The 26,560-nt window shown below is 41.3% G+C and overlaps 1 protein-coding gene across 1 annotated transcript in view; it reads left to right on the top strand.

Annotated features, from left to right (window-relative positions):
• The window catches only part of spock2 (SPARC (osteonectin), cwcv and kazal like domains proteoglycan 2), a 38,969-nt gene extending 13,411 nt beyond the window's left edge, over nucleotides 1–25,558 (top strand). Inside the window, exons 2-10 of the mRNA XM_085477600.1 lie at nucleotides 4,377–4,422; nucleotides 19,753–19,867; nucleotides 20,244–20,349; nucleotides 21,348–21,456; nucleotides 21,589–21,723; nucleotides 22,427–22,645; nucleotides 23,091–23,153; nucleotides 23,848–23,979; nucleotides 24,558–25,558. Coding sequence (XP_085333726.1) covers nucleotides 4,377–4,422; nucleotides 19,753–19,867; nucleotides 20,244–20,349; nucleotides 21,348–21,456; nucleotides 21,589–21,723; nucleotides 22,427–22,645; nucleotides 23,091–23,153; nucleotides 23,848–23,979; nucleotides 24,558–24,697 — 1,065 coding nt within the window. The 3' untranslated portion in view covers nucleotides 24,698–25,558. The remainder of the gene's footprint in view (nucleotides 1–4,376; nucleotides 4,423–19,752; nucleotides 19,868–20,243; nucleotides 20,350–21,347; nucleotides 21,457–21,588; nucleotides 21,724–22,426; nucleotides 22,646–23,090; nucleotides 23,154–23,847; nucleotides 23,980–24,557) is intronic.
• Nucleotides 25,559–26,560: the final 1,002 nt, after the last annotated feature.

Genomic DNA, 26,560 nt, shown 5'->3' with positions numbered 1-26,560 from the left:
ACGCTTTCTTGTTTGTTCTTTTCAATCCAGCAAACAAGCACGACCTCAGTCTGTCAAGAGATCTTTGTGACTCTGTGCAGTTCCTCCCGAGTCCCAATCTTTCGGTGGACAGGCTCACAGGGTTGTGATCCTCCCCCGACAGATATGAGGGATTGTGATCTGTCAATCAGTATTGTAGCCCGGCAGCAGGACGAACACTCTGCCGTGTTTGATGTGGAGGGTAAGCTTTCCCGCTCTGTTTAACAAGAGGAGATCTTTCTGATGTTATCAGTTAGATCACAGAGCTCCTGGATGCACCTGAGTGTTTTCATCTCTCGCTGCCTGCTACCTCTAATCACTTCTGTGTAAAAGCCAGCAGTGTTTTCATCAGAGTACTGGTCTGTGAATCATATTCGAGGTGATGTAATTTCTCCGCTGCGTGCCAAACTTGTCGTCTTGTTCCACGTTTCATGCTCACTTTCAGTTTGCACTCAGGAGAATTTATTTTCCCCGAATACATTTTCTGCTGTCTCTCTTCTATGAAATCATTGATTTCCAGTCCTGTCAGCGCAGCAGGACAGTTTCCTCATCAGTCCTGGCAGAATCACAAATACAGAAAGGCTGCTAAATAATGCAGGAGCTGTAGCATCAATAAGAGAGGCATGGGAGGCATCGGATTAATGCCCAGGTTGTAAACTCTTTGATGTCTACACTCTAAATGTGTGACTCCATCAGACCAGACAAGGTTAAACTGCATAACCAGCAATCGTCCATAAAGCTCATCTGTAGTGTTGAGTTAAGATTTAGACACGAGCCAGGTTACCAAAGGAGGGGGAATAAGCTTGGCACTGCAGCGAGCAGAGGATGAGCAGAGCATCTGAGCTGCACTGGGGTAGATTTTAAATCACAAGTGGAGCCTTTGCTAGTGATGAAAATACTTACCTCTCTGTGTTGCAGTGGTGAGGGTCAAAAAAGACGATCTTGGCTTTCACGACGGCTGCTTTTCTCGCATGTTGTGTCGGGATATATCACCTTCAACTGTAAATGTTTACAGTTATGAGTCAGTCATCGCTAAGGAGGGATAGTGGCTGATTGTAAATATCCTAAAATGACTCATATTTATTATTTCAGACATGGCAATATGCTCCAAACACTTGTTTTGCTAACATTAAACTCTTTAACCCTTTAAACCCTAACCCGTCACCGGTGACGGTTAGCATTTTTAGCAAGAGTGGGCAACTCCAGGCCTCGAGGGCCGGTGTCCTGCAGGTTTTGGATCTCACCCTGGGTCAACACACCTGAATCAAATAATTAGTTCATTACCAGGCCTCTGGAGAACTTCAAGACATGTTGAGGAGGTCATATAGCAATTTAAATCAGCTGTGTTAGATCAAGCACACATCTAAAACCTGCTGGAAACCGGCCCTTGAGCCCTGGAGTTTCCTTCCCCTGGTTTAAAGGGTAAATTAGGTCAGGGTTTAAAGGGTTAACCGTGTGCCTGAACTAATCTACAATAACAACAACTTATCATACTGTGTGTGTACACAAAAGTAGAAGCTTTGCAGAATTTTACTGTTATTTTGGCAGTCCTATTGTAATCTGTATAATCTTTTTGCCATAAAATATTATTCCGTTGTCACACAGGACTAAAGATCCACTGGCGAATGAGCGGCATCCCCTGATCACTGGGGAAAAATATGTATTCCTTGGCTGATTGGCAAGTGGTGGCTGGAGGTTGCTGGCTGTCTCCAGATGAACACAAACAGTGTCCTCCACATACCAACTTCCTCGTGATAACCTGCCAAGTTAAATCCTCTAGGTATCTTGGTATTCATCTAAATTACCCTTTGAGTTGGAATGACCACACTGGTAATTTGAGTTTTCCTTTGCAGCAAAGGCTGTATTTTTTTTATTTTTTACGCAGGCTGAAAGTCTCGGAGTACACACGACAACTCATGAAGTACGAGACGTTGTGGTTATGGCAGCTTATGTGTACGGGCAAAATCTAAGCCGTTGCATCTGGTTCAGTCCATTTCTGAGCAGTCTGTACTCAGACAGACACAGAGGTTTCTGTCAGACATGTTGGATATCCTCCATCCTAAGTAGGAGCTCCTGCAGGCAGATGATGAAGAGCCCCAAAATACAAGCTGAAGTGTTTTAAAAATTAATTTTTCCCCATGTCAATCAAGATGTTAAATAACAATTTTTAAAGGTACAGTTAGTAATTTCTTCAGGTTATTTAGAAAATTGATGCATTCTCATAAACTTAGTATTAATCCATTAAAAATGCATAGGAGCAGGTAGATGCTGCCATGGTGGCCCGCCTAATAGTTCCCCCTTATCACATCTATATGGCTAGAGACTGGCCTCATATGTAGCACACCTTATAAGTTACTTTTAATTTAAGCATCACAAATAGCTCCTTCAAACTATATATGACCATTTAACACCTGCACATCTATATTTTCATCATCTCTTTGTCATTATGTCTCTCTCCTCCCTTATTTCCACCTCTTCCTCATTACCTGAAGCGTCATCTCCTGAACTGAAGTAAGGGCTCTAACATGACTATTCACCTCCAATATTGTCACAGTTACTTATTGTTAACAGGTTAAACATGCAATCTTCCCGTCTCCAGACAACTGGCTTAAAAACAGCAACAGCAGCTGGATATAAGCTAATGTTAGTCTAGCTAATGTTAGGCTTAAGCATCCAAAAAAATCAAACATTCCCTTTGATAAACATTTGTTTTGTTTTGTTTGACATTCGTACATTGTATTAGAGTTTATTCACTCAGCAGCAGAGTCTAACAATATTAGATCCACTTAGAAGAAAGTTTCACTAACACTGGCTAACAGAGGCTAACAGCAGCTAACAGCGTTAAAAACAGCAGACCAGCAGAAAAGCTCAGTTTCACTGCTGCTGCTAGGTGAGGAGTTGGCAAGTGTTTGCAAACCAGTCAGCATCTTCCGTGCAAACTATGAGGGGCTAAAGCAATGACAGGGGGTTTTCAGTGCAGCTGTCACCCAGAGACACCCAGGGACCACTTCATATTCTTGCATCTTTATCTGTCATTCAATTTCTTTGAGCTATTAGCTTTGCACTACACCACAAAGGGAATGCTGCTGTATGTAGCTAAACCGTGACACGTCAGTCAGTCATGCAATTAATTTAAATCACAAATAAACATGTATATTCTGATGAGTCATGCCAGAAAAGAAATGCAGTTTAATACCATAAAAATGTAGAGGCATTCTGTTTCAGCGATTCAGTGTATAAAATTTACTGTATTTTTAATGCAGTTTGCCACTGTGTATTTATATCAGGACATAAATTGCATCAGGAAAGTACTGACAGGTGTCCCAAACCTGAAGATGAAACAGGTAGAAAACTGAAATGTCATATGTGCCACCAACTACAGGTTGAGACATCTGTCACCTTGTATTCTTACGATACTCATTACCCTTCTTTTCCACCTTTTTCACCTTGTTTAGGTTTGTGGTGAAGCAGTGTTGGGAAAATTTAATATTGTGTGTTTTTATGCACCAGCCATCATTCAGTTACATTTAGTGATAAGGTGAAACCACTTTCCTAATGTTGGTGGGTCTCTCTCCGTCAAATCTAATCTGATCTGATCTTCTAAATTTGTGGTAAATAAACCAAATTAAGCAACAAAAGACTTTGTTACATATATTATTATAAAATCAGGCTCTAAGAGATTTAAAAATGAACTTACAAAGTCTTTTTTGTGTCCTCATGATGTCTTGAATACAGCTTAATACGCTCTGTCCAAAATTGCACTTTTCTTCTTGACTAATATCGACTCTTTTCTCTCCTTTTGCTGTCATTTCACCAGGAGGTAGAGGTCAGTTCTCTTCACTTTTTGTACAGCTCTCTTATAGCCGCCTTTTGTCCAGTGTCTTTTGCATTCATGAGTAATTTCCTTGTCTCTTTGTGTGTCTTTATCTTTGCCTCACCATCCATCTTTTCTCCCTTTTTTGCAAAATCTCTTTCAATTTGCCCATTTTAATTAGAGCGATTAATGTTCTAATTAAACAGGGGTAAAAAGGCAGAGCATTTAAAAGGCAGCTCACCCCTGATACCATATGTCTCGAATATAGGCAGAGTGTGCAGATTTGTTGAGCTCATTTCCATAAAGAATGTACAGCCACAGTCTCTGGTGTGACTCACTTAGCTAATTATCATGCCAGTGTACACATTATAATCAGTGTCCAGTGATAATATAAACTACATCACTTCTCCACTGTGATGTGGAGTGTAGCAGTGTTCATGCTGTATTTTATAATATCAGCAACACTGTGCACTCACTGTGAATTACCTGACTCTGTTGTCTTGGCAGCAGATGGTAAAGTAGTGTTTTCTTCCTCTTTCTGCAGGATGACTACGTGCGTACCTGGGATGAAAATCAAGGTTCTAATGACAGTAAGTTTCACAACATCTTGTTCCTTCCTGTGTGTGCTGCTGAGAGATGCTGAACATAAAAGCGTCTTGTTGAATTTTGATAGCTTACAAATGGCTCATAGAAGTTTTAGGACCAAGTTTTGCTTTCATAGATGCCTTAATTCTTGGCAGCATAGATTCACCAAGGTGCTGGAAACCCTCCTCAGAGACCAAGGTTGCCCCATGCTTTAATGTTGTTTATACTAAATTCAGGGCCTATCATCAAAATGTTGCAGCACATGTCAAGACTCATCAGACCAGGCAATGTTTTTGTCCAATTTTGATTAGGCTGCGCGAATCTTAGCCTCAGTTTCCTGTTCGTAGCTGACAGGAGGTGCACCCAGTGTTGTCTTCTGCTGCTTGTAGCCCACCACCTTCAAGGTTTGATGTGTGTTCTACATATACTGGTTGTAATTAGTGGTTATTTAAGTTAGTGTTGCTTTTCTGACAGCTTTTAGCAGTCTAGCCATTCTCCTCTGACCTCTGGGATCAACAAGGCATTTTCACCCAGAGAACCCAGAGAGTTTTCTGTGTGGGGAAATCCCAATGAGCAATTTCTGAAATACTCAGACCAGCCTATCTTGTGCCATGCTACGTTCAAAGTCACCAAAATTGTCTTTCTTTGCTATTCCAATGCTAAGTCTGAACTTTATATGCCTAAATGTCATCTGGTTTATTAGTTATATTAAAGAGCAGTTGAAGAGGTTTACCTAACAAGGTGGCCTGTGAGTGTGCTTGCTTAATTAGAGAAAACAATAAATAACTTATACTCAGTGATCACTTTCTGTGTGATAATAATATATAAAATGGACCAACATGTATGACTATGCTGTTTTTAAGATTATGAGGAACATAAATATTATAAAAATGCTTATTTGGAGGGAAAGCCCTTTTGATGGTCTTATTGAGAGTTTCCTATAAATGTATTTAGGCTCAAATAAAGTTCTTAAGGCTTTTACAGTTCAAGTAAAAGATGAACTACTTTCATTAAAGCTAAATGTAAAACCACAGATTTGTAACTTGCTACACAATATTACTAAATATATACCGAGTTCTTCCTTGTTGCGTTTGTATCAGTCGTACGGTCTCATGTTTATCTTTAGCAATTAGTCATTTTTTGGCTTTCCATTGTGGAACTCCATTATGTCTGTGTTTCTCTGAAACATGATTCCATGCTCAGGCCTTTTCTGCAGTAAAGCTGCTTTCAGCTCAGTTTACAAAAGCCTCAGCAAGTATTGTGAAGCTCTGAAATACCTAGTTAGACGTAATAGTTCTATAGAAAGAGAAGCTAAAAGTTTCAATTTGATTACTGGCTTATCCGATCATAATTTAACCATGACTGCAAGAAATGCTGCAGTTACTCATACAAATGTTTTTACAAATGCATCACCATATATCTTAAGGCAAACTGAATGAACTGAAGGAATGGCAGAACAATATATACACTAATGCACACACCGAGGGCTAATCAGGGGAATCAGACACAGCTGGGGAAACAAGGCACAGAACAAATAAAAACCAAAAACTGGAACAAGGAGACACGGAGACAAGAACTTTAGTGAATGGATAAAAGTGAAGAACCGTGGAAAGGGAACAGTGAGAAAACAAACTGTGCTAACAGAGGATATACCCGGAACATAAGAGCAACCGAACACTAATGAAAAATTGTGAAACCAGAATGGCCCGAAAACAACATGAAGAACCAGAAGCTCTGAAGAAAGAATGGAAATCAAAACCAAGACAATAACTCCCAACTCCTAAATTTCAAATACTAGTAAAACCCCAGGGAGAAAGCCCTGGTTCATGGCATCTTTGAACAACTTAATATCAGCATTTCGGGTTTGCATCACGTATGCTTTGGCTCTGTAACAGGGAAATTCAATTAAAATTGTCTTCAAATGAAGTGCTTACTTTAAAAACAAACTATGGAAAGGTGTAGTTTGAGTTTCCCAGTATTTTAATTTTCTTTAACGACATTTTACATGTAAACCATCTCAGCTTCAAACCGTCTTTTCACACTGTCTATTTCGCTGACTTACTTCTTTAGACTTATGCATCTTGAGCATAGTAGGTGTTCCTCAATGATCAGTGCTAGGCCCCCTTACTAATATGTCTGTATATGTATAATCTTTAGGGTTTAGTTGAGAAACGTTTTGGCCGTCGAAGCCTAAATTTGCGTACTGACATTCTAAAAAAGTGCAGAGAGGCAGGGTAGATATTGAAAGATCAAAAATTGTAGTTGTCACAATCTGCTGAGTGGCAGGCAGGATGTGGACCCAAATGCAGGACTCATCACACACTCAAAGAGGCAGCTTTAATTGTGCTGTAGCAAAAAATACACTAGAAACAAAAATCAAAAACCAGAGAACTAAAAACTAAGGACAAGGAACTAAGACACTGGGAAACTAGAAACTTTAAACTAGAAGCGAGGATGACGAGGAACATGGAGGAAACACACACACACACACACCACAGAGCACATGGGAGTGGTACGACGCAACAACGGACAGAGGGACAGGAATAGCAAGGGAACAAGACACGGGAGGAGAGAACAGCACAGGACAGGACTATCAAAATAAAACAGGAAGCATGAGACAGGCACGGAGACGTGGACTTGTCAAGGAGACACGACTGACTGGGGAGACACAGGAGATGAACAAACACAGAGATTAAACACAGGCTGGGATAAACACTAAGAGAGGAAGAACTGAGAACTAAAGAAAACCAACAACAATAATCAAAGATTATAATAACAGAACAGAAACACAAATCCTGGATCGCAGACCTAGTACCGTGACAGTAATAAGCACAGAGCTAATCTGCGCTTGTAAATCAAAACTCAACATTTTTTGTAATAAAATAGTCTGCTGGACAAGTAGTCAGCCAACTGGCCTCCTTATGAAAACTCTGCCTTCCGTTATAGTGTCATGGAGTAGTTTTAATAATGTGTGCTGAGCTAAAGAAGTTAACTAATGCTATCAAAAGGACAGTAAAGTTGCTTTTAATTAAGGGTGAGAAGATTGATGTGGTTTCTAAATTGACATATCTCTGGCTCAAATGCAAATTTTAAGAAACATGTCAAATTAAAATAGCCACTAAATGTAACTTGGCTCTTTCTCAACAAAATAAAAGCCAAAGCAAACCACTAGAATCTTTGCTCAAAAAAAATGGAAAGAAGCCAATTTAACATCATCACTATAAAATCTGCCCACTCTTGGCTCTTTATTGACCTGTGTTATATTTGTTTGGACTGGTATTCAAATATTCTTGCTTATAATTTGTCTGATACATTTAAGATGCCGACAAAGTGCGTATGTGTGAGTGTGTTTTGTCTGGTTAGTTTCGTCTCACTTGCTGTTGTTGTATCGCTCTGTGGACATTTTAATTGTTGGCCTGCCTGGTCACAGTGGAAGAAAACAAGCCTTAGGCTAACTATTCTGCAATGAATCAGATAGTAACATTGGTAAATAACGTTGTAACAAATAAAATGAAGAAAAAGAAACCGACTAGACAGGATTGCATTTTTTCTGTATGTGTTAAAGGAAAGACGGGCAACTCTGGACTAGTATCATTAAGGTTACAAATGAGGCAGTCCAAAGCAAAACACCCCTTTAATGCTTCTTCTGTAACCCTGACACAACCCGATACTTTATTTGCTCAAAGAGAACATATTCTGTTAATACATAAATGTCCAGGCCCCAGTGAAACAGGCTATTACCCTGTAAGATTTATTTATGGGATCTTAATGATAACACAAAACGCACACATATTACCCACCAGAATCCAAAGTATATCCAATTATCTCAAAATAAAACTATATTCATGAAACCTCCCAGGCTTTGTATAATACAGTAATGTATGTGCATGTAAAAAACCTTTTTCTGTACTCAAGATGTGTCATAATGCATTCATTATTCAGGCATGAATATAAATCCATGCAAAACGAAGAAATCCCTGCGATGGATGCTTTTGCAGTGAAAGCAAAGCTGCAAGATTGATTGAAACGGAATGTCATTATATGGCTGTGCTGCTGCACGATCCGTGGCCTGTATTTGAACTGTAGCGCTTTCCAGATGGTCACCGGTTCACCATATTAGACAGTGTTGCCTGTGTTTTTGTGGTTTTATTTTTATTCCGGGGTCAGACATGCACTGTCCACAGCTGTACTGATTCCTTGGTGAAGATGCTGAAAGATGTTTGCACTCCGCTTGAGCGGATCTGATGTGACTCCCACAGGAAATGCTAAACATTGGCTCGACTTCCACCCATCATCACTTCGCTCTGCTTCCTCGTTTTTCCTCCATTTACACTCCAGCAGGAGCCGCGAGTGGAGGCAGAACAATTGAGGTCTCCTCCTTAACTCCTGCTGCAACTCCAGCCTTAATTGAGCCGGTGCCAGATGAAGTCATGACATGGAGTTTTGTCCTTAACCACTGTCACTAGATTTGCAGCCTAAATGAAGTCAGCTGAATAGCTGAGTCCATTAGCGGAATTTCCAAGGACTTAATGAAGGACTAATTATTGTTCCCAATGGCTGAGAGGTATAAAAGCATGAGAAGACAGTGAGGCAGAGGTGTGAAGCTAATATGCCTTGATTTAGTGTAAAATGACTGACATCAGCTTTATTCCTGCCAGCTCTAAGGCACTCTGATGATCAGGAAATTGTGGACTGTGGGTGAAGGCAAGTTGGTGTATGAGAGTGTGATAGGATGCTAATAGAAATATCTTATACCCTGTTCATCTGTAAAAAGGAAATATTTTATTCAGAAGGAAGAATGCAAGGACGAGAACATTTACTGAAAATGCACAAAACATTACACACTCACTTTGTTAGTTACAACTTGCACATACTAGGTTGGGACCCCCCCTTTGTCTTTAGAACTGTCTTAATGCTTTATGGCATCGATTCAACAAGGTGCTGGAACCATTCCCAGGTTATTGTTCCCCATTGACATGACAGTCTCACACACTTGCTGCAGATTTGTTGGTTGCACATTCGTGATGTGAAAGTGCTCTGTTGGAATAAGACAGGGGTGTCCAACTCCAGTCCTCGAGAGCTACCGTCCTGCAGCTTTTAGATGCATCCCTACTCCAACAGAGTAGCTTCAGAGTAACTTCAACATGTTGTGTGTTCAGAGATGGTCTTCTGCATATCTTAATGCAGTGGTTGCCAAAAATTATACAACTGTGAGATACTGTTTGTCCGTGATTTGAACCGGGGGAACAAATTGTGGCAGGATCAGCCTGATATTATTTGTATCCCACTGTAACTTTACTGTATAAAGAGCTAACATTGCCAACATTTCAGTATAAGAAGTGTTTGTGAACTAAAAATCAAGAATTGTGGGATACTGTTTGTCCATTACTTGGACAGCCCAGAGCATGCTCCCGACGCAGGGGAAACAAATACTTTCGGGGATCCCGACCTGGCACCGCTGTTGTTCAGTTGAAGCCAAAGGCAAGATATGCTTCATCATATTTTATAGTCTTTGGTTTGGAAGAAAGGTGGTTTGGAAGCATATGATCCTTGATCCTGTGCTTTGCGTTTGTGTGGGAGCCCCATCAGAAACCTGCCCATTATGCTAGCAGTGTCCAAGAATTCTGGTTTTTTTTAATCCCCCCCCACACACACACACACACACACAATGGCTCTCCCCCACTTCGGGAACCACTGCCTTAATGTAGCAAGTGGTTATTCAGCAGTCTGTACTCAGACCAGCCCTTATGGCACCAACAACCATGGCACGTTCAAAGTCGTCAAAATCATCTTTTTTATTCCCATTCTTATGCTTGGTTTGAACTTCAGTGAGCTGGCTTTACCATGTCTCCATGCCTAAATGAATTCAGTTACTGCCATGTGATTGGTTGATTAGAGCAGTTGAGTAGGAATGCCAATCACAGTGGCTGATGAGTGTACATCCAAACTCTAAGGCAGACCTTCCCAAAGTGTGGGGCCTGCCCACTAGGGGGGGCGCAGAGCCATTGCAGGGGGGGGGGGGGATGAAAAGGGGGGAAGAAAAACAAAACGCTTGGACACTGCTAGCACGGGGCGCCCACAGAAACGCAAAGCAGGAGATGAAGCATTACAGCGAAGAAAAACCCTAAACAAGTACCGAGTGCGCAACAACGTAATGTGAAATTCACAGAGAAACTCGCGGATTCTTCCACTGACCGCTGCGGCACACCTGCACCAGGGCACACCTCCGCCTACCCCACTCCTGCTTTACAGGTGAAAATAGAGCAACAGGACCGCTAGTCTTTGATATTATTTATTTTCTGCTGTGTTTTACTTGCATCTGTTTGAAAGACTGAGTGTAAACAAAAAAATATTAAATATGTTTCCAAACCAACTTCTTTCTAAGCCAAAGACTAGAAAATTTGGAACCACCAGTTCTTCAGTCACTACCTTGCACGACAAGCAAAGATTTCCAGTAGTACACAAGTGTCTACATAAAGCCACGGTAACAGTTGGGTTTTAATTCTCATTTAACTTGTTGCCATGGCAAACATTAAAAAATGAAATGTCATCTTTGAACTTAATCCTGAGTTTTTGAGGCTCTCGTCTTACCTATTTTGCAGTCAAACATACCAGCATACTGTGGATCAACTTCACAAGTGGCATTTGCGTCTTCAGCTTTTATGAAACTTTAAAATGCTTGCCTTAGGTTGTCAGATGAGTAGTATTCCACATCTTTCATTTCACACAGCATAAAACCCTTCATCTATTTCCCTTTCTCTCATTCTGACGCAAGTGTGTTATCTCCCTCCATTGATCTGCCTTCCTTTATGACTGGCCTAATGAAGCAAAAGAGTGAAAAGAGGAGATTTGTCCCTCTGAGACATCACTAAATCAGTGTGATGTCTTTACTCCGAAGCTCTGAGCCTACAGGCCTCATTTCTCAGCCGGGCTGCCCAGACTGCTACACTGCTTTGCAGAGGAAGACAGAGCTTTAGAAATGTCAACAGACAAGAGAGCCAAAGCCGTCAGACTGAGGTGGAAATTTGCATTCAGGAATCGTAGTAGCTGACTCCACTTTAGTCGATGCTGTCCCGAATGAGGGTGGCCAAGAGAGCTCACCGCAGCTTATTAAAGGACAGATAGATAAGACACAAGCCAATTAAGGAATTGTCTTCATTTATTTGACATTACATGCAAAGCACAACTAAGTACGCTGTGAATATCTCTGATGGGAAAGTTTTCATTTGCATTGTCTTTGTTTGACTTGCGGTGTGTTTTTTTGTCCTGGTACTTTAGGAGATAATTGTGTGAAATTTAGTGATGGAAAAGGACCCCAAATTCAGACTCATGAGCAGGTGTCAAGTGAAAAGAACATTTTATTTAAGGCAAACCAAAATCCATCAGTAAACACAGGAACATGGGGACACTCTACAGGAACACTACAGACTGGGATGAATAGTAGCATGAACATGAAACAGGGTGAGACAACAAAGATCTATGGGGAGATAAGGGCTATATAAACACACAAGATAATTAATGAGATGTGGAATAGCAGGGAACACAATAGAAATTTATCTGAGAAACAAGAGAAAGTACTACAAAATGCAGCGTACACAAGGCAGGAGATCCCATAAATTCTGTTCCTCTGGACGTAGCATTTTCAGTTTTCCATCAGTGAAGGATTGGTAGGAGACTTCCAAAATACAATAGGAAGAACTGATGGAGACTATACATGGGGAACACAAGAGAGGCAGGGAAAACTGGAAGAACTCAACAGTAAGTGGAACAAAAACACAAAGCTAAAAGCACAATAACAAACTAAGAAACAAGCTGACTATAACCAGGAATCAACAGAACTCTGAAGTCCAAAACACAAAAGGCTGGGTGAAAGACTCAGAACCGAAACAAATAGTTAATCCCAATCTTAATATCATCAGATGGCTCAGTTGATACCTTTTCTCCACTTTGCTGTTGGCCCTACAAGCCACTTTGCAACCTGACGCAACCGCTGCATCTGCTCTGCCCGCTCTGTCATGTGCTGTGGGTCTTGCAGCTGCTCTAGCAAAACTAATCTATACATTTGTTTGACTAATGTTGGCCTCAGTGAAGTGTATATATTTGTGAGTAGGATCTGCAGTACATGTGTTGCAAAATGAATGAGTGTTTGTCATTAATTTCCTTATGTTTTGCTGTTTCCATTGTCTAAAGCTGCACTGCAGTGATCTCTCTTTGTTGCTGTAAAAACAGGTCCAGGAAATCTACAGTTGATTTGTGCAACCCCACAAATGACTAAATTGGCATACTTAAAGACATTAAATTGTGGTAGGCAAACTGTTGTAATGTAAGGTTGCAAGAGTAATCAAGCACACACACCCTAACAATTAAGTGCATGTGTATAGCACTGATGTTTTTATGTATACCTTTAAGTGTACACTGGATTTACATATGCTGATCTAAGATAGAGAGGCCAATAAATGGTAAATGGACATTTTCTGGATATATTAAAGGCAAAGAGCATGGTGAATTTTGCTGAACCCACACTTTACAAGGACTGTTCCTCTAGAGCAGGGATTCAAATATAAGGCACGGGGGCTTAAATCGGCCCAGCAAAGTCTCCACTGGATGGCTTTGAAAAATAAAGGCCGAGATATACCCGCTATAATGGCCGATTAGGAAGCCAATGCAGTATTGTCCTGAAGGATCGGTGCCGCCATTCAGATAACATCGCTGCTAAAGTACGGCTATAGGAGGAGAAGAAGTCACAACTTGTCACGGCGAGTGAGGTGAGCCGTGTGGAGATGATCAGAGATGGGCAGTAACGCGTTACTTGATTACTTTTTTCAAGTAACGAGTAAAGTAAGGGATTACTATTGCAAAAACGGTAATTAGATTACTGTTACTTTCCCATAGGAACGCTGCGTTACTAAAACCGTGATTTTTTTTTTTTTTTGCGTGAACGTCTCATGACCAGAGATGGGCAGTAACGCGTTACTTGTAACGCGTTACTGTAATCTGATTACTTTTTTCAAGTAACGAGTAAAGTAAGGGATTACTATTGCAAAATCGGTAATTAGATTACCGTTACTTTCCCGTAGGAACGCTGCGTTACTGCGTTACTAAAACCGTGATTTTTTTGCGAGAATGTCTCATGACAGTGACGTAAGCAAGTGCGACGTTGGTGACAGCAGCTGTGTGCAGATCAACAATGGATAATATATCGAGTGCGGGAGAGAGTATGAGCGTGCAGCGTTTAAAGTGTGGAAGTACTGACCTTACTTTGAGTTTGATTCCATAAAAAGTGACAAAAACATTAGCGTCCATCGTGCGTGGGAAGAAAACTTCTTTTTACAGCGAAAAAAAACCCTAAACTTCCGAGCAAGCACCGAGTAGCTACGACGTGATGGGAAACTCACAGAGACACTCGCGCGGATTCTTCAACTGACCGCAGCACACCTACACCAGGGTAACCCTCCGCCTACCCTGCTCCTGCTTTACAGGTGAAAATAGAGCAACAGGACCGCTAGTCTTTGACTTTATTTATTTTCTGCTGTGTTTTACTTGCATCTGTTTGAAAGAGTGAGTGAAAACACAAAAAATATTTTATTTTATGTGCTGGAATGTGTAGAAAATAGGTTTAAATGTTAAACTAATTTATTCAAGTCAGAGAATGTTGCATATAATTAAATGTTTTGCTTGATGCATAAAGTTAAAAGATTAAAACTGATAAAACAAGTTAAAAAAAGAGACTTTTCCATTTGATTACATTTTGTATGATGGATTGTGTAGAAAAAGTAGAATTGGGCTGAAAGATCTATCACTTTATCACCTATTCAGGTTGTAAATCGTGTTTTTAAAAAGTAACTAAGTAACTAAGTAACTAAGTAATTAATTACTTTTGAAAATAAGTAATCAGTAAAGTAACGGGATTACTTTTTGGGGGGAGTAATCAGTAATTAGTTACTGATTACTTTTTTCAAGTAACTTGACCAACACTGCTCATGACAGTGACGTAAGCGAGTGCGACGTTCGTGACAACAGCTGTGTGCAGATCAACAATGGATAATATATCAGTGCGGGAGAGAGTATGAGCGTGCAGCGTTTAAAGCGTGGAAGTACTGACCTTACTTTGAGTTTGATTCCATAAAAAGTGACAAAAACATTAGTGTCTGTTGTGCGTGGGAAGAAAACTTCTTTTTATAGCGAAAAAAAGACCCTAAACAAGCACCGAGTGCGCTACCACGTAATGGGAAATTCACAGAGAAACTCGCGGATTCTTCCACTGACCGCTGCGGCACACCTGCACCAGGGCAAACCTCCGCCTACTGCACTCCTGCTTTACAGGTGAAAATAGAGCAACAGGACCGCTAGTCTTTGATTTTATTTATTTTATGCTGTGTTTTACTTGCATCTATTTGAAAGACTGAGTGTAAACACAAAAAATATTTTATTTAATATGCTGGAATGTGCAGAAAATAGGTTTAACTAATGTTTAACTAATTTCTTCAAGTCAGAGAATGGTGCATATAATTAAATTTTTGCTTGATGCATAAAGTTAAAAGATTAAAACTGAAAAAACAAGTTTAAAAAAAAAGAGACTTTTCCATTTGATTACATTTTGTATGATGGATTATGCAGAAAAAGTAGAATTGGGCTGAAAGATCTATCGCTTTATCACCTATTCAGGTTGTAAATCGTGTTTTTAAAAAGTAACTAAGTAACTAAGTAATTAATTACTTTCGAAAATAAGTGATCAGTAAAGTAACGGGATTACTTTTTTGGGGAAGTAATCAGTAATTAGTTACTGATTACTTTTTTCAAGTAAGTTGAACAACACTGGAGATGATAAAGGAGGATCCTATCGCAGGCAGTCGTGAAGGTGAGAAGGTGGTTTATTGAACACAGAGCAAATAGCCTTCTGTCCCGTTTCTCTATCTAAACTGGGAACAACTAAACTACTGAACACAAACCAGGACCTGAACATGAGGGAGGATGGACAGAGGTAAATGACGGTGAAAGCAGGAAGAACACACAGATGAAGCACGGTGAATACACAGACGGACCAGCGACTACAATGGCTGTATCCCAATTCAGGGTCTGCAGCCTTAAAGTACGCAGCCTCAACGATCCTCAAGGGCCGCGTACTTAAAGACCGCTAAGGCCAGAAGTGCGAGGCTTGTGAAATGGGACGGTCTAGCCTCCATTGCGCTGCCCAGGTTGCCTAGCAACCATGATTCTAACAGCTGGAAACGTGTCATACAGCTTTGTTTGACAGAAATGAAGGAGAAAATCTTTTGTTCATTTGTTTGTTTCTACATGAGCTTTGATCATTCTCTGTAAGATTAAGCTCAGCTATTGAACGGCGTATATTTTAAAGTAAAGGCTGTAAAACCAAGTTAGTACAAACGTCACTAATGTCACATAACGTTGCCGACATGTGGCCAACAGTAATGTTTTAATGTTCTTCGTTATTAAACATTTGCACATAAATAAGTGACATAATATTCAGTACTTACTTAAAGTTTACTCTTCGGGCACCCCTCATCTGCCGTTTTTTTCGGCAAAATTATCCACACCCACCGCCGCGCTATGCATTCTGGGATATATTGGGCCACGAAGTCTACACCGCCACGTCCTTAAAATTCAGGGAAATTAAGGACGCATTTGAGGCCGCATTTCGAGCAGCCTTCGAATTGGGACAGCCTTTGTCGCGTCGCGGTGACGTAATCGGCCTTGAAAGGCGGCCTTTAAGGCTGCAGACCCTGAATTGGGATACAGCCAATGACAGGAGACACGACTGAAATACACTCAGAGAAACACAGGGAGATTACACACAGGTGGGGGACACAGCTGGAAGTAATTAACGAGACGAGGAAGGTAAAGGTAAAACTTCCTTGTCTCGTCTCGTTTGTCAAAATCGGCGCACGACACAAGCAATGCATCAAGCATCAAAAAAGCATAAGAAGGGCACATATTTAGGGTTTTTCAATTATAATACGTTTTGTAGCTTTTCCTGCTAATAAAACCTCATCCATGGCCGTTCATGCAGCACCAAAGTAAACAAGTCTTTCCGGCCCACTTATGATCAAAGTGAGCTGTATGTGGCCCACCATATATATGACATCGCTGCTCTAGAAGGTATTAATAAATGTAAGGGATAATGTGTTTAAAACAAGATAAAGACAATGGATAGACCGTTTTGTTTTTGTTGGGAAAATCTTGCCCTTTGCAAAATATCTCCACTGCTATTACCTTGTTTTTACTTTACAACAACCAGCACTTCTGGCGCTCCCCCTACCAGGGACTCTGCCCAGCTCTTTGCACACAGTGCACACATCATGTACTGTATGCACACTACTCCAACTCTAAACCTCAGAAAACAGAAAAACACCCAATTAAGTTCCCTGGGGAATTTCCCTTTGTCCTTCTCACCATCACCTCTTCCTGAGCATCCTTTTTAGGCCCGCCTGGGGTTCCTTCTATCCAGTAATTTCAAACTATATAAGGCTGCAAAGGAAACAGCCTGTTATTCCAACTCTGGAGGGGGGTCAACCTTGTCTCGTACTTGTAACAAATTATGTTTTTGCTCCTGAGTCTCTTCTGTTTAACATTTTCTAAGGACATTCAGTAAATCTCCACTGTAATCTGAATTGTAGTCCTTTCACTGCTCTTTCTTCCTTATACAGTTTGTGAGTATGTAATGGTTTTTACACATTACACCCTGGATTTGCATATATCATTCCCAGGTAGACAGGACAATAAATTGTAAATGGACACTTCCTGGTGTTATGTCAAAGGCAGACCGCATGAAAATGGGTGAATGTGCTGAGTCCACTCTCTATGAGGACTATTGATAGATGTTGTGAGATCCAACCTGTTTAAAACAAGGTAGAGGCAAAAGAGAGACCCTTTTGTCCTGTTTGCCTTGCACGTGAAACAAATTATGTTTTTGCTCCCGAGGCTCTTCTATTTAACATTTTCTGAGGAAATGTAATAATTTAATTTAATAAATTGTGTTAAATCTCTGTCATTTCACTGCTACTTCTTCCATATAGGTCTGGTGAATGTGTAAAGGGTTTTAGATGGTATAAAGCTGCCACTAATCAGCATTTTTAAATGGAACAGAAATATGATCATCTATTAAATGTATAATTAAAGCCAGTAGCTTATCTTAGCACAAAAGCTGGAATTAACACAGTAGATCTTAACTGTTTATTTTATAAAAAATAAAAATATATGTAATGTAATGTTGCCAAGTTGCCTGCAGTTATAGCATCATATTTAGCAGCAGTAATTTACTCATCTTGATCCAGGCAGGACTATTTTTGCACAAAGTGCAGGCACACCTGAGAACACTCCTACCTAGAAAACAACATAGCACCAATGACATTAGAGACTGGGTGTGTAAATACTAGATAAAAGAGCTGATGATGAGGATGTGGCCTGAGCACTGCTTCCGTTATCCCCAATCTGCAGGGATAAACCTCGTGCAAATCTCGATTGGATTAGACTGAAGCACGGGGAGCCTAATTAGGAGAGGTTTACTGCTACAGGCATTAGTTTAAAACCATAGGAGAGGCTTTTTAAAAGTAAAAAGAATTAAAGTAGGTGCACTGGGGAATAGATGGAAAAATAGTGGAATGCGAGGTGGAAAATAATAAGCAAAACAGGTAGGCCAAGAGTGAGGGCGCACAGCAAGGATGTCTGATGTGAGGAGAAGACAAAGGAATGTGAAAAGATGGAAGAAAGGTGGCTTGATAAACATGATTGCACAACAGGGGGTTTGAGACACGGAGAGGGAGAGAGTTCTTAGAAACACCAGATTGAGCTGCAAATCACAGTCAACCCAGAAATGATTCCCAGACCACGGAGAGCCTGTTGCTATGGAAACGTCATCATCGCAGGCACTGCTTTAATCCGTGGAAGCCTGTTAAGTTAACATGAGGCTCAGGCAGCCACCTTATGCTTCTGTACTCACAACACAACGCCGTGCCAGCATTGTAGCCACTCGCTACAGACGAGATTTATTTACAAATGTTTTTGCTATTAGAAAAATCAGGATCATCTTATTTGTATTTATGGTTTTCCTTCTCTCTTTCCTTTGCTTTCTTTGGTTCAATGGATTGCAAAACATATAGCCTTTTGCATGCGTGGCCCTTTACCTACTACACTTAATCGCCTTCTCCTTCATGTCAGAGAGAGGGTCCCCAAAGGGTGTAATTGGCTGATGCACCGTGATTGTGCTGATGCGCTGGTGTGAATTGGACAGGGCGGGTGGTGAAACATCAAACCTGCGAGGAAAAGAAAGGCGGGTGGCAGCAAAAGAGGACAGAGTCGAGTAAGAAAAGCTGGGAGACGTCTGTGATATTGTGTACTGAGATAGTGTACACAATCAATGCCAACTGGGATAAGGAGCAACCAGAGAATAAGGCTGCACTGCTGACAGTCTAAATGGATGAGGAGTCTGCATCTGGGCATTAATGCCTCCAAGCCTTCTCCCCAGCAGCAGAGCAGTCAGTCAATCAGTTATACAACCAGCTCAGCCGTAGCAGGATTGGGGGGGGTTGTATTGTTTTGGATTTGCTACTCAAATCAGATCTCTGTCAGTTCGCTTCAATAATCCTGTGATGTAGGCAGAATTAATGTATTCTGCAACCAGAAAGGACAAGAGAGGAGATCCTAAGCCTGCCTGCTAACTGCCATAAAACAGGATACAGTAAGGATTCAAGGCGAACCTCAGTCCTACATATGAAGTCTGTGATAGCAGTGTGAAAATAAACTCTATTCCTGTGTAGCTGTGCTCATGGATAGTGCAGGTGAATATAGGCTGAAGTAGTTAAAGAGAATAGAGGGTGACATCCAGGTCAGGCTCCAGGAGGCCTGCTAGGAAGAGACAGATATGACATATGAGCATGTGTGAGGTGCTGCTAGCAGAGAGTTTGATGGATGTGGCAACCTGAGTTAGACATCCTGGCTTTAGCCCAGATTGCAGGAATTATTTAAGTGTAGTAGAGAATGTAAATATGTAAGTAGATGAAGTCTGCAAGTTATTCAACGCTTTTTAAAAATATATATATATATCAGCTGAGGAGCTAAATTGGATCAAAAGCCAACTAAAGAAGCTCTTGTAATTTTATGTTCAAGAATAAGATTTTTCCTCCCAATAAATAAAAGTGCCTCAGAGTGCATATTTAAAATAGTGCAACACCAGCACAGCTCGAGTCATTTAGACTGACTCTTGGGTTATGCTGAGCAAGTAGGGAGCAGAAAAAAGACAGAAAAGGGGGAACGGAGGGAGGAAAAGTGAAGCAGTGTGAAAGCTAAAGTACATGTCTCATTTTCTTTTTTCTCCCCAGATGTAGACACCACCAAGGACCCTTGTCAAAAGGTTAAGTGCAGCCGACACAAGGTGTGTATCGCCCAGGGCTACCAGAGAGCTGTGTGCGTCAACCGCAAGAAACTTGAACACAGGTGAGTGTGTGTAGCCCATGGGCAAGAATTGACTAATTCCCAAAACAGAAAAATAGTCAAAAAAAAAAAATCTTCTTTACGCACACTAACATGAGTTCAACTCAACCAAGCACGCACTCCATAGTCTGCTGCAAACTGGAGTGTTTATCCCTGTCGGCCACACTCGTAGTATTAAAGCTTGTTTGTGCACCAGTGTAAGTACGACTGCCTGCTGTTTAATGATAAGCTAATGCATTTGGACAACACAGAGGAGGCCTGTTAGCTTCGCGCTTGTGTTTTGGTGCTGCTGTGTGTGTACTCTGAATTAACGCAGCAGTTGCTGTCTAAGCTGGACTTATCCAGGCTGACATGGTTGTGTTGTCCCCTTGTCCTGCAGGCTGAAGCAGCCCGCTCTCAGGTCTCCTGATGGAAACTGTCACCCCTGTCCCATCTCCTCCACTGGGCCTGTGTGTGGATCTGATGGACACAACTATGCCTCAAAGGTACACCTCCACCCCCCACTTTAATTAACCTGTTAATATCTAAACAATTAAATAATTGCCAGAAATTTAACATTTTTTGAAAATGGACTGTTTACTAAACTGCCTGACAAATTAAAAACATTAAATAATAATTAAAAATAGTTTTCATTTGCATCATATTTGCTGTGTCTGGCTTTTATTCGGTTTTTTTGGGAGGGGAAAAATCACACCGATGATGTGGAATACTCCAAAACTGACAAAACCTAACCATATTGTACATATCGAATATGATTAATGAGTGGTTAAATGGTTACAAAGTGAGATTTATGGTTGAATTTTATACATATAGCAAAGCAACAGTACAAAGTTGACTGCACTGAGCACCACTTTAATTTTTCCATGTGGTTTTACGTATATTAGTAGTGCTGTGACTGTGATGTGCACTTGAGCTCCCCTAATGTGGCTCGTTCCCCTCGGTGAACATTATTACATGCTGATTCAACACATAAATTCTGCTACTATATGCTACGTTGCTAAATAGCCTTGACAACTCTTGCAAATTTAGGTCATACGGATGTACACATACTTTTACACACATCTTGAAATCCGTGGTACATGCTGTACGTGCTCTGCGTCGTTTGGTAAGAACCGACACACACCTTTGCACATTCAGAGCTAAGCAGTGTGAGGAGAATCTCAAGGGACACAAAGCTGAGACAAAGAGCCGTGATGTATGGCCTCAGAGGAACCAATTGGTGGCTTGCGGTGACAGAATCCCATGTGTTTATTGATTAATGCTTTGTCTTTTGAATCACTATTTCTGACCTTGTGTGCAAGTAAAGGTTGGGAAGCGCATTCAAGAGCAGGACTCTGATTTTGAATTAAGGCTTACAGTCGGTCACCTCATGAATATTTGATCTGCGTTGCGGCAATAACTCATTTCACTTCACCTTTGTGTCCCCTTGTCGATGTCATCGGTGTGTGTGCGTGTGTGTTTAATGACTGTATGTGTGTTGCAGTGCAAGCTGGAGCAGCAGGCGTGTCTTACGGGGAAGGATCTTACCCTGAAGTGTTCTGGTCTGTGTCCTTGTCCAACTACTGCTCCTACAACCAAGGAGAGTAAACATGGTGAGAGCAACATACATGACATACAACTCGTGTTTTGTTTTGTTTTATTCTCATACATCTACTCAAGCATAACAGCCATCATAACTGCATAAATAGGTGCAACAAATATTTTTCTCTCCTGTACTTACACAGAGGGCTGCACCGGGCAGGATCTGGCTGATCTCGGGGAGCGTCTGAGGGACTGGTTCCAGCTACTGCAGAGTAATGCCAACCAGAACAACAACAGCAAGCCCGGGGCCAAAGCCACTGCAGTCAGCACCACATCAGGTTAGCGCTACTACTTAATAAACTCATTGCATGAAGAGGGCATTTCAATGCTTTAGATGCAGGGTACTATAAAATATCTAAGAAAGCCATTAAATCTATTTTTCATGTCTCATTTAAGACAAAGTTTGTTTCTGCTGCTGACAGTCGACACTGTAGCTCTTGGCTGTTTAACACTGGATCTCTAGATTCACAAAAAATAATTGATGCCTCATAAAGAAATAAACTGGATGCCTTCCACGAGCTATTTTCTGGTTCAAGGATTTGTAATCAGTAATCGTATCAGCCAATCACTATAATTAAAATAGTAAAAAGAAGTACAGCAGGAAAATCAAATTGTCCTGTTGGTGCCACTTGCAACCATTTGCCTGAAACTATCTTGGATGGATAGTGTAACATAACGCTGCATCACATACGGGAGGATGTTTATGCCTCAGGGTACAGTCAGGAAGTTCCAAGCATCAACCGGCGTTGTAAAGCCGGGAGAACAATACGTTATAATGCCATTTTCATATGCAAAACTTTTTCTTTTTTTTAACGTTGAAACTGGCAGCACTGGAAGGCATTAGGAGGATGATAAATGCAGTTTTTTTTTCCATTGGAAACAGGAGATGTTTCTGAGCATGCTGGCGTGATTTTTTCCGTTTGTGCAGCTGTCCCCCTGAAAAAAGTCTATGTTTGTTTGTCTGCCTCTGTGTGTTGGCAGTGCTGGACAGGAGCCTGGTGGCCAGCTGTAAGGACTCCATAGGCTGGATGTTCTCCAAGCTGGACACCAATAGCGACCTGTACCTGGATCAGGCCGAGCTGGCTGCCATCAACCTAGACAAGTATGAGGTCTGCATTCGGCCCTTCTTCAACTCCTGCGATTCCTACAGGGACGGCAAGGTCTCCACTGCTGAATGGTGCCTCTGCTTCTGGAGAGAGAGTGAGTGTTCGGGGGATTATGTGAGGTTTGCAGGCTTGTGGGTTCGCACTCACTTGTCTGTATGCTGACATTTTCCCTTCTGGCACATGCAATCAAACTTCAAGGCGCTCGGCTGCCCTCGAGGTGTGGCTGCGTCTGTGTTGTGCGCTGGCCCATCAGTGTTTGTCTTCCTCCTCATCCTTCAGTCCCCCTATGGGCCGAAACGGTCACCGCAAGGCACTAAAAACATTTCTGCTGCTTGTTGACAGCCTGATTCTCCCACCGCTCTCGGAGATTGAGCGTGTCAGCCAAGCAGCTGAGCAGAAACTAGGTCCCAGGATTGTGCAGTTATTTATTTGGGAAGAAAGGGTCCTAAAATACATGGATTATAGTTGCAGCTCTCTAAGATTTTTGTTATTTTCTCTCTTCTGTGACTAATTGTGCCTTTATTTCCACTTCTTTTAAGAACCCCCCTGCCTTGCTGAACTCGAGAGGATCCAAGTATTAGACGGCGGGAAGAGGAAGTTTGGTAGGTGCAGGGGGTTAGTCCCTGATCCCTTCTGTGGATTATAACATGATACGGGCATCTTTGTGTTTGTCTTACGCGTGCATGTTAAGAAGTAAAGAGGAGCAGTGTGGGATTATGTGTGAGTGTGCATGTGTGCACTGCAGATTTTGATTTTGTCTTGCTGACTGGGCTCTGAGTCAAGACTCTCCAAGGACACAGAGCGGTGAGCAGGGGGCAGTCTGCCAGCCTGACGCGCTGACGTTCCCCCGAAAAACTGGATAGACAGTTCAGCCGTCCCTAATTATTATTTTTCATTACATTTACAAATGTATCAAAAAACAATTAAGCAACACAACAGATCCGCCCATCTCTGAAGTTTACAACCAGGCTAATTTTTGCCTCACTGACAAACACAGCTACACTTAGGTGTGATCACAGGCTGCTTTTTATACGTCCTCCCTTATAACATCATGATAGCCAGCCACCCCCACATCACCTCAGTAGGCTGCAGCATGCTGACTTCCTCTGGGTATTCCTCCATGAACATATTGTTTTCATGGAATATAGAATTAGCCTCCACATATGCTGCATGCATTATATTGTCACTTGGGCTCATGTGTGATGAGCCACACTGAGAAATTGTGCGAGATTGAAGGCGAGGACTCTTTACCTTACTCTGCTCTTATTTATTTATGTGTGTGCGTGTAAATGGCAGGTCGATTCATTCCTAGCTGTGACGAAGACGGCTTCTACAGGAAGCAGCAGTGTGACAGGGGGGAGTGTTGGTGTGTCAACCAAAACGGAGGAGAAGTGGCCGGATCGAGGATTCGTGGCAAGCCAGATTGCGGTGAGTGTCGAAAGGTTTCGCATACCGATAAAAAACAGATTTTTTGAACTTGAAAGCTGAATGCAGTGAGAGTTCAGTGCAGATCGGCGCAATTCTGCACGTGTCCCCGCTGCATGCATTCTGCACAAGGCTTTCTTTATGTTAAAGGGCCGAGGCCCACTGCAGCATAACTCACAGTAGGGACCAAGTGCCACATTCATGTGTCCGGAGTCATTTGCATTCTAAAGCGCCGCTTGTCGCTGTGAGAAAAGTCTTTCAAGATAAATGAGGACTGGTTGGACTGAACCTGTGCCTGATAAGAATAGGTCCCTTGGCAAGGTTTAGAAATAGCTATTAAAATCCAGACAAAGTCAAACACCCCCCCCCCCCCCCCCCTATTTTTTTTTTGCCATTGCAGTCAGTGTTTTTAAATTGATTTTAGCATTTCTCACTGGCACAGAAAGGACTCCATCAAAACTGAGAGGAAGGCATGCTGAACAGAATATATTGCAATGTGCAAGATGGCCACAGCGGATAATTCGATTTCTCTGCATCCCCCCCCTCCCATGCCCGTGTGATTTCTCTCCGTCTTCCCGCAGATTACGAAATGGCATATTCAGGTGATTTTGGAAGTGGGGTTGGATGGGAAGACGAGGAGGAGAAAGAAGCCGAGGAGACTGCAGAGGAGGCTGAAGAAGAGGAGGTGGGAGAGGTGGATGACGGGGGATATATCTGGTAAACGGGCCAACCAATCTCTAAAGGAGCATCTCGGTGGTCCCAAACTTACACACACACACACTTATACACACAAATCCTGCAAAGAGATGGACGGGATCAAGCGCTCACACTCAGAACAACACTGGATTATAAAAAAAGCAAAGGGGGGGAAAGTGGCACAGGTTGGGAGGGTGAAGATACAGATGCTATGGAAGTAATTCTTGTTACAGGGTGATAAAGAGCAAGGGAGGGGTGGGGGGATCACAGTTAAGAAATTATGGGTCTGGTGTCATGAATTTTGTCCTTCATACTTGTGAATCTTTGTTCTCTTCTGTTGTCTGTCCTTTAAACTATCTTTGAGCACTTTTTAGCTGATGCATAATGGAGACTTTAAGAAGCTGCAGGTGCTTTGCATTAAAAAGAATAAAATAAACAAAGCTTCAGTCGTCCAAATTGGCATCTTTCATCGATTATGTTTGCTGATTAACAACATTTAGATAATCAGATTTGCTTTAAGGCAGAAATCTGGCAAAAAGAAAAAGAAAAGAAAAGAGAGAAAGCCACATTAGAATATTGAAAAGCACCTTTTGACTTTGCCATTTTCATCTCTTATGCTTCAGCTCTTATGTGACAGTAGTGCTCTGTCTCATTCATGACTTAAGAAAAGGTTTCTCATGCGTCACTCTTTAGCTTGTATATATTGTGTGTATCAGAAGGCAGAATGTCACCTATTAGTCCCGTAATCAATGCCTTGAAAGACTAGCAGAACATGCTGCTTAGTTGACAAGTGTACATCGTATCATAGTGTGGATTGGTTATTGTGTTTAATAAAAAAATGGAATAAAATAAACGTATCTATGTGGCTCCAGTGGCCACCGTACAACTGAGTGTGTTCTCTTTTCTTTTCATGTCTAAACTGGAACCAAAGCATCTTGTTCCCCGGCTGCACAAGGGGAGCCTAGCTCTCTATTTGTTGAAAATAGAATAGAATAGAATACAATTCAACTTTATTGTCATTGCACATGCACAGGTACAGGGCAACGAAATGCAGTTTGCATCCATCCAGAAGTGCAAAATGACATAACATGCATTAGGATTGACCTGAACTCAATAGGAGTTGTTAATGTGGGTTACCAGGAGATTGAACTTTGGAGCTTAGCACCACTGGAACCCTTGAAACCAGCCGCATAGCTTGTTTTATTTAGCGTTTTAATATCAACTCATTAACAGAGAATGGAGGGACTTTAAATTCACCGGTAAGAAAATATTGGGCTATCCTATAGACATACATATATACAAAATATCTATAGCACTGTGCAAAAGTCTTGAACCGCTCTTCATTACTTTAATTTCCAAGGAAGCTGGGAACAGGGAAATAGAGTGTATAAGGCATAAGAGGAGTTTGTACAATTTTAATGAGCTTGAAAGTGAATAATTACTATGACCACCTTTATTCTTCAACACAGCCTAAACTCTCTTGGGCAAACTTTTGTCTTGTCATTTCTTTTAAGTAGTCTTCAGGAATAGTTCACCAGGCTTCTTGAAGGATATTCAAAGCTCTTCTTTGGTTGTTGGCTGCTGTCAAGAAATGTGTGATTGAAAGAGAGGACAAGGTCTTAAGATCCAGCATTTTATGTTTACAGAGATACAAAATGCTATGACAGAGTTTATCTGTATTTGCTTTTGCTAATAGTAAATCATCTTTATTCTTAATGATATAATCAAAATATACATCTAATTAAGATGATGAATGTTTGTTCTAATGTCTGGATTTTGTGTGTGTAGACAGCTGTAACCTTGATAGATTAGTGTCTGTGTGTGTCTACAGGAATGTGAAAAGAAATGTCTCCAGCCCATCATTATACATGATTCTGAATAAGAGAAA

The sequence above is a fragment of the Copadichromis virginalis genome, linkage group LG13 (genome assembly GCF_057382275.1).
Source record: "Copadichromis virginalis isolate Kocher_CV1m ecotype Utaka linkage group LG13, C_Virginalis_male_GT1.1, whole genome shotgun sequence".
NCBI classification, from domain to species: domain Eukaryota; kingdom Metazoa; phylum Chordata; class Actinopteri; order Cichliformes; family Cichlidae; genus Copadichromis; species Copadichromis virginalis.
Note: the sequence above shows the minus strand (reverse complement) of the source record. Positions and strands in the feature narration are given on the sequence as shown.